The 9,157-nt window shown below is 32.5% G+C and overlaps 1 protein-coding gene across 1 annotated transcript; it reads left to right on the top strand.

Moving 5' to 3' along the window:
• Positions 1–1,796: 1,796 nt before the first annotated feature.
• Positions 1,797–8,696, top strand: LOC113518655 (lipase member H-like). The gene is made up of 3 exons (XM_052902936.1): positions 1,797–2,064; positions 5,503–5,794; positions 6,359–8,696. Exons 1-3 carry the CDS (start codon positions 1,974–1,976, stop codon positions 7,041–7,043), a joined length of 1,068 nt encoding a protein of 355 aa, XP_052758896.1. The 5' UTR covers positions 1,797–1,973; the 3' UTR covers positions 7,044–8,696.
• The last annotated feature ends 461 nt before the right edge of the window (positions 8,697–9,157 follow it).

Below are 9,157 nucleotides of genomic sequence, written 5' to 3'. Positions count from 1 at the left end.
CACCAGCGGCATTGCAGGTGTGCTGCCGGCCGTGTATTGCAAATTTCAATCTACTTACTAGTTCATAGTTCTTTCTTTCTTTATTCTTTATTGTACACAAAAGGTTATTGAAATGTAAAAACAAACATAATAGTGCACAAAGGCGAAAAGCTTATCTCCAATAGAGATTTCTTCCAGCAAACCCAATATGAGAAAACTGACAGTTCATTAGTAGTTACAGTCACACATGTGTACCAATCGACTTAAATGTTATAGTTAAAAATAAATAAAATGTCTTTACAATTGAAAAGAACGATAGGTATAAATAATTATAATTAATCATTATAAAAAAAATAATAGGTTCGTAGTAATTGACAGCCAGTTAAAAGTATAAATAAACATATATTTTCTGTGTGTATATGTATGTATGTACTGTACAAAAGTCGTTTACTTGGTCACCTCTATCCCATTCGTGTTTCTACCGTGAATCAGTCGTGTTTTCATGGCTGTGTTTTGGTTTGAAGGCTGGGATATGGCAGTGAATTTACAGAGTACAGAGGAATAACACCTGAGTCCTCAGGAACGGCAACGCATGGGGGTATCATGGTTGAAACAGTACACTCTGTTATGTCCATGGTACTGCTCATGTTTATAGGCGACAGTTACCATTTTCCGTCAGGTAGGCCGTCAGCTTGTTTGCCATTATAAGGTGCATAGAAAAAACATCAGATTAAACCCCACGCCGTTCCATGGAAACCATCGTTGCACCATTGTTAAATTTATCACAATAGACTAACTGACTTGTCTTATCCTCACCTATCATCTCTCACTGGTGCCCCGTCGGTGTATACCGATAGCGTAGTCGGGGTCACTGTTTCAATTACGCCCAGTAAAAAAAATAATTAAGCTATGCACGATGAATAAATAATGACAGTTGGGATTGATGGCTAATATGGAAGATAAAATGTGGAACTTCTAATATTAAGGAAGGAAAGAGATTGCAAGTAATACGGACTAACAGTATGCGCTATCAGGTCGACCTCGACGTGTCCGTCCTAAAAACCATCGTGTTGCATTCCAGGTGGATTGATGTTGCATTCCAGGTGTTGATGGACTAATTGACCTGCCTTTTCATTCTCACCTATGATCCCTCACTAGTGTCTCATCAGCGTATGCCGATAGTGTAGGCGGGGTTGCCGTTCCATTATCATCTATTAAAAAAAAACTTCTAATAGTAATAGTGGTGGTCAATCTTCGATTGTTGATAGTCCCCACTCATAATAACAATAATAATTTATTTAATAATAATAATTATTTATTTATTTTCTCGAAATGTGGTAATAATAATGGCCTTAAATATTATTGATCTACACATTTCGCCTTATCTAAAGGCATGCAAATTTAGTATTATAATTTAGTGCCTTACGTATATTAATAGCCTAGTAGGAGTCAATCCATATATATTGGCAGCCACATACTAACGGTAGCGGAAACAAAATACTTCTAAACAAATAACCAGCGATCCATATACGTCATCAATATGTTATATACTAGGTATGAATGACCTATACTATACTGTGTCGTAAATAAAAGGAGCTAATTTTAAAAATATATGAAAAACTAAACTTGATTTCAATTCGAAACATGGGTTTTACTTATAAACAGTGCGTCAGAGAGGTCAGGTCGACTCGTTTGTGTTCTATTTTTAGTAATGTACATAAAAATATATTTTCATGTATAGTATAAGGTAGCCGCGGAAAGGATTATAAAATATTTGTAATTGTAAATGTTCATGTACACACTCACTATTGACTAAGACAAGTATTCGCAAAAAAAAAAATACTAACAATAATATAAAGACCTGAAAAGACATAAAAAACTTTAGTTATTTAGTATTTACTAGATTTAAAGGAAACTCATAAATACGCTTACATTCATAAAAACTCTGGCTAGTGAGAGACGTTGGTCATTGTATAAAATAATTTTCGAAAAATATGTTCACCGAATTTGTTATATTTAGTCACCTTATGACATTGCTTTGTTCCCCGTTAGTCGATGCAGATGTTACTGGATTTATCAGCGACTGTAAGTGAGAATAAGTGTTTATATTTTTTTTATATATGTACATTAATATAATTCTTATTTATTTTCACAGTATATCTCTTATTTTATGCTGTTAGCTTAGATTATAGATTATATAGATAGAGCATCGAGCCTTAAAAACGGGTCAACTTTTTGTCAGCTAATTGTCAAATTAGTCGACTTATTTTTTTTTATCAAAATTCTATATATTTACTCATAAAATGTATCTTGACGTATTATTTAATAAATAAAATAACTGTTTATACATTAATAAGATGCAGAATTTATAAGACAAAATAAATATAGAAGTTATAAAGGAATCACTCATAACTATTTATCACGCAAAATTTCATAAAAAAATTGACTCGTTTTTCTCGAAGCATTATTATGGAGACACTCTATCTATATAATCTATGACTGTTAGCATATTTAAGAATATTTGCCTTACACATGTTTTTGCCTATAGCTGAAAACTCTGCTTCTAGTCTTAGAGTGGGCACTAGACAATTCTAGGGTAGGTACAGATTAAATAAGCCTATGATAATGCAACTGAAAATTTGAAACGAACTGACAGCCCTCATGAAAATTGACAACCATAGACGTAAACCATCATTTGAACAACATCACAGAAAGAACTGTGATTCCCATGGTAGCCCTCATATATCAAAAATCCTGAGGATGATTCTGCTCCCATATCCTGTAATTTCTTGTTTTTTCCATTTTTTTTTCATACGTGTAAAACCGACTGTTCAGTTGCTGAAATGAAATTGTTTTTACAGAATTTTAGCAAGTAATTTTATTTTATTTGCGATTTTAAATAATTTTTAAACGACTTCCAAATACGAAAGTTCTGTTGTATGTTCCATTTTATATTTTTATGTATGTTCACCAATTTCTCCGTCAATTGTAAATAAATTTGAAAAATTCTCTCTACGAAATTTTTTTTCATACAACTTAGAATGGTAAACAAGCGACGGCTCATCTGATGGAAAGTGGTAACCGTTGCCTATAGACATGAGCAGTACCATGGACATAACAGAGTGTACTGTTTCGCCCATGATACCCCCCATGCGTTGCCATTCCTGAGGATTTAGGTGTTATTCCTCTGTACCCAGTAAATTCACGCCAAATGAAGATAGTAGTATGCTCCTAATTCCTCAGATAGTCTCATTGTCACCAATTCAGGGTCTGCAGGTCTACTCTTGAATCTAACATCAATATCAGTTCAATCTATTGCCAATGACAATTTTATATATATTTATTTATTTATTTAACTCTTTATTGCACCATAAAAAAATACAATGACAAGTGAATAATTCAAGTGAAATACAGTAACATAAATACAGATTGAAATATACACATAAAGGTACAAAAGGCGGTCTTATCGCTAGGGCAATCTCTTACAGCTAATCTTTGGTTAAAGGAGAACAGATACAATTTTATACTGCATGAAACAACAGTTAGGAATTAGGTTATAATTGGGATCGGTTTACAATAGTTTGCATTTACAAATTGTACTGAAATGCATCTATTAAAACATTATGGAACCATTGTCGTTAGTGTCGCAAGTCGAGAGTGCGAAACGTTTCAATTTCAATATCGATTTATTGTAATCTATTTTAACTATTACCTGATGGTGAAATCCCATTGCTTTTCCCATCGTTCTCTTTGAGCTTGATAACGAGTTCAAACAGATTCGTAGCTAGTACATATAATAATATTTTATTTAAATTAATAGGTAATCAGTTTATTTTTCACGTTTTAGTGAGTCGTTTAGTTTGATTTCATTGTATTTTCATTTCAAGTCGTTATATTTTTTTAGTTATTTTTTTTTACAACCCGCACCGGCATTGAATGATTTTTTTTTAAATATTGACCATGTTACTCGCTCGTAATGTAGCTAGGTGAAGGTATTTTTATAGGCAAAGGTGAAGAAGGTGTATAGGTGAAGGTATTTTTAAAATCCTTTATGTTTTTTTTTTAAGTTTATTTATTATAAACTTTAAGTCAAATTTTTCCTTTTTATTTATTAATACATATTAATTTAAATTATAATCCAAAGTTTAGATGTATATTATCTATATATATATATATATATATATATATATATATATATATACTAAGGGAATTAACGACCGAAGGATAGGCAGCAGCGTCCCTCTTAAAACATCACGAAAACCCTTTCTGTGGGTGCCAAACCGCCTGCAAAGCGTGGCAAAAACCCTCCTCTTATGGGGAAGGCTTGTAATTAGCTGCGGATAGTTAACGCCTAAAATGGTAATAGGCTACATGTAGCATCAAAAATCCAGACATCTGTACTTCATACCACTTATGCACGAGAAATTTTATACTTGTTTATTGAAAGTGGTAAAGTAAATTGAAACCTTACTCCACTTTTGGGGACAGCTTATGTTCAACAGTAGATGATGGATATGATATGATAATTACCTTGTTCATCAGCGAAAAACTGACCAAATTTCAAATTGGCATATTTCCTTGCGAGTAATATTATAGAGTAATTGCTTTATGTCATATCTATGAGTACGTAAAAATTTAAATACTATTTATTTTTTATTTAATTAGTTATTTATTCTTTAAAGATTACAAAAAAAAAGTGCGGATTTTATGCATTCTCTTCTAATCAACCTTTGACAAAACAAAAATGTAATTAGGCGGCGAATAATTGACAACTGTTGTGGATAACAGTTACAGATGTATCCATACTTAGTTTTTTTTTTTTTTTTTTGATGAGTGAAAATGGTATGGTAACCCCGCCTGCGCTAACGGGATACGCTGGCGGAGCACCAGTGAAGGGTAATAGATGAGAATGAAAACAGACCAGTTAGCCCATCATGATGAATTCTTCAGGAATTAACCATGATAGTTTCCAGGGGGAACCGCGAGAAGGTCGACCTGGTTGGGTATATTGCTAGCAATGGGATTATCAGTCTCCATTACTAACAATCCCTTTCCCCCATAGTTATTTTATTGTACATCATTAAAATTGTTACAACTGTGGATGTTAAATAATATCTGATACTTATATTGCTTGGATAGCTTTTTTTTTTTATATTCATAATATTTCTTCATTCTAAAAATATTAACACAAATGTATTGTCAAAATTAGATAGATAGACCGATAGATACTCTTTATTTTTTTCCTCCAAAAGATTACAATAGTAAACTTATTATAAATATAAATAATTACAAGAAATAATCACAATGAGAAAACAATGGGCGACCTTATCGCTAAGAGCGATCTCTTCCAGGCAACCTTTGAATGGAGAGGAGTAATTATAAATAATTTGGTGTTAGTTACACTAAATTATAACTTTGTATATGAATTGAAAACATTGTAAACTGACGAATGGCTTGCTAGCAAATCAATCTGTATTTAACTTAATTATGTATTTTTTCACTAAACAAACCGATATTTTCCAGGTCCCGGTTCAGAAAAGCCTTCCATAATTACAAAGGAAAATTTAAATTACCTGAGTATCACGGTCTTAGGAGCTAAATCTAATACAAAAAGGATGTATTCCTACTATCAAATGGAGCAATTTGCTAAAGATCCCAACATGGATTATACCAAGAAAACCATGATTTATGTTGGTGGTTGGATAGACAGTGCAGCTTCTCCTGTTGCTTTGGTATTTCAAAATGTCTATAGAAATTTGGGATATAACATTTGGTTGGTGGATACTAGTAGATTTACAATTATGGTGTATCCACGGTGAGTAAAAACGTCATATAAATATTTTTAAGCAATATCCAAAATGATTTTATAGCCGTAAATATATTATTTTTACTTTTTTAACCGATTTAAAAAATCAGGAGGTTCTCAATTTAATTGTATTTTTTATGTATGTTACCTTAGAACTGCGTTATTTATAAACCGATTTGAAAAATTCTTTTCTATCTGAAGGAATATATTTTTAAATTGTTCCTTTAAAATTTTATCAAAATCGATTCAGTAATTTTGTTTTTAAATAAAATAACTGTTTGTACTATATTATATAATGAAAAAAAATTAATTTATAAATAAATAAAATATTAATTTTTTCTAGTACTTTACATTATCTTACTAATATTGTGAATGTAAAACTTTGTAAAGAATATCATTCAATCATATTTAAACGGTTGACTGAGTTTGATTAAAATTTGGTACATGAATAGCTTATATCCTAACCTAAAACATTATGTACATACTTTATGTACTGACGCGGACAAAGCCACGGAAAACAGATAGTGCATAATAAATAACGAAATTTTTGTAAATTGATATGCATCGTTTCAGGGCGGCCCGACTAATACGTACTGTGGGTAAGCACGTCGGCGAAATGTTATACAACTTAACCCAACATAACGTTGGCTTCAATCCGAAGAAAATCGAGATGTTGGGCATAAGTCTTGGCGCGCAAACAATGAGCTACATAGCCAAAACCTACAAAGCACTGTCCGGTACGAAAATAGGTAGACTGACCGGTTTAGACCCAGCCGGCCCCTGTTTTAGGAACTTAGGCCCCGAACAACGACTGGACAAAAGTGACGCCGATTTCGTTGATGTGGTTTCGACAAATATCGATGGCCTCGGAATGCCCGGTCCCATTGGCCATGTTAATTTCTACGTGAACGGTGGAGAACATCAGCTCAATGATATGGCTTGGGCATACTGCGATTTGCTTTGTAGTCATCTGAAAGTACTTCAGATATGGTATTCCGCTGTGAATAATCCGCATTCGTTTATAGCGATGCAATGCGACTCGGTACAACAAGCCAGGGAGATAAATTGTTACGAACGTCAACCGCTTGTGACGAATGTACTCGGTCTCAAAGTTAATAAAACGAAACAGGGCATTTTCTTTTTAGCGACGACATATTATTATCCTTACCATATGGGTAAGAAGGGATTGAAAAGAAAATATGATCCTAATAGAAGTGCCGCAAGAAATATGAATTTGGACGATGTGTTGATTTTATAAAATTAAGCATTTGAATTGTTTATTGTAAATGAATAATTCAAATGCTTAATTTTATAATTCCAATGCTTAATTTTATAATTCAAATGCTTAATTTTATAATTCAAATGCTTAATTTTATAATTTAAATGCTTATTATTAAATTATGAATTGGTTATTGTAAAATAGGTACAATTTATGAATGTTTATTTGACTTTGTCTGAAAAGTCGTTAGTAAATTTACTTAGGAGTTTAATTATTAAGATTATATTTTAAATAAAACTGATAAAAATGTTTATTCTCTTTTTCGCTTTACAGTTTCTTATTTTAGATAGTTTAATTCTTTATTAAAAGACTTTTAATGTTTAATTTTGTTGTGTTACAACTTTTATTAATTACTATATTTTTATTTTTTTAATTCTAACTTAATATCAGTTGTATAATAGTAATAAGTAGTAGTATAACTACATATAATAACTGACTACAAACACAAAGGTGCAAGTTCGAGTACATTTTCGAGTATATTTGTAATTCAAATATGTAATCGCATTTGTGACCGTAACTGGTCTACGCTAAGTTCAAGATTGTATAATAGCTTTACATTATTGTAATAGTGTAACTACCTGTAGTCAGATGTAACTGCTGTTAATTACGTTCCATTGATAAAATAATGTCATAAAATTTTTATAAAAATATTATTATACGTAAACGATGTCTCGACCATAGCTAGTCTGCATCGAATTTTGGTAATATACACGCAGTATTTTTTTTCAATGGGTGATGATGGAATGGTAACTCCGCCTGCGCTAACGGCATACACCGGCGGGGCACCAGTGAAGGATGATAGGTGAGGATGAAGCGAGTCAGTTAGCCAATCGTGACGAATTCAACAAGAATTGTTCACGATAGTTTCCAGGGGGAACCACGTGGAATATACGCGCAGCTATGACAGTGCATGCATTTACAGTTTTACAGTATTACAATAATACGACTGCATGTAGTCAAATTTGACTGTCGAAGATGAAATTTGCATGAATTTTATAGTATATTATTATGATTTATATAGTACAGTATAATATATAATATTATTATGTGTTACAATCATTCATTACTCCTTAATGAGCTCCCTGCCGAGGTTTTCCCGAAAGACTACAGCATGGGGTTCTTCAAAAGGGGGGTAAAGAGGTTTCTTCAGAGTCGGCAACGCGCGCGTAATACCTCTGGTATTGCAGGCGTTCATAGGCTACGGTAACCGCTTACCATCAGGTGGGCCGTATGCTTGTTTGCCACCTCAGTGGTATAAAAAAAAATACTTATAAACATTAAAATTAACTATTAAATATTATTCTTAATTTACATAAAGTTATAGTTGCTTATATATTAGATGTAATATACTAAGAGTAAATAATGTTTTTTTTTTTTTTTTTTTTTACAACACAGGGGGCAAACGAGCATGCGGCTCACCTGATGGTAAGTGACTACCGCCGCCCATGATCACCCACAACACCAGCGGCATTGCAGGTGTGCTGCCGGCCTTTTTTCTTTTGCAAAGAGTCAAAGAGTTTATTATACCTATTTGTTTGTATATATAAAATACAATACACTCTTGTATTATGTCGTTATATTAAACATGTTGTAAATACCTTTTGCTTAATAAATAAATATTTCAGTGTCATACATTTTTATTTTTTTATATTTTTATATTTTTTTTTCACAGAAAAAAAACATGTGATGTTTTATGACGATTTCAATAGTATACTATTATATATTCTTTATTGCAATAAAACATACAGTAACAACAATAAGTTAATAACAATGTTAGCAAAAGCGAACTTATCTCTAAAAGAGATTTCTTCCAGTCAACCTAACACAGTGGCATAGGAAGTAGTGAGTGGCCAGTAGTTTTTATTTAATGGGTGTAAATGGAATGGTAACACTGCCCGCGCTATTGGTATACACCGACGAGGCACCAGTGGAAGATGATAGATGAGAATGAATGCAGGTTAGTTGGCCCACCATGATGGATTCGACAAGAATTAAACATGATGGTTTCCAGGGGGAACCGCGTGGAGGTCAACCTGAGAGGGTATATTGCCAATAATGAGGCTATTAAACCCTATTAACAATCCCTTTCCCCC

The sequence above is a fragment of the Galleria mellonella genome, unplaced genomic scaffold (genome assembly GCF_026898425.1).
Source record: "Galleria mellonella isolate WM207_F2 unplaced genomic scaffold, CSIRO_AGI_GalMel_v1 utg99, whole genome shotgun sequence".
In the NCBI taxonomy this organism is placed as follows: domain Eukaryota; kingdom Metazoa; phylum Arthropoda; class Insecta; order Lepidoptera; family Pyralidae; genus Galleria; species Galleria mellonella.
This window is presented reverse-complemented; position numbering and strand designations above follow the sequence as displayed.

Bases quoted from the DNA above. Each gene is read 5' to 3' on its own strand.
- LOC113518655 (XM_052902936.1), top strand. From the start codon at position 1,974: ATGTTCACCGAATTTGTTATATTTAGTCACCTTATGACATTGCTTTGT. The intron at 2,065-5,502 runs GTAAGTGAGAAT...GATATTTTCCAG, and splicing joins TACTGGATTTATCAGCGACT to GTCCCGGTTCAGAAAAGCCT. The intron at 5,795-6,358 runs GTGAGTAAAAAC...GCATCGTTTCAG, and splicing joins ACAATTATGGTGTATCCACG to GGCGGCCCGACTAATACGTA.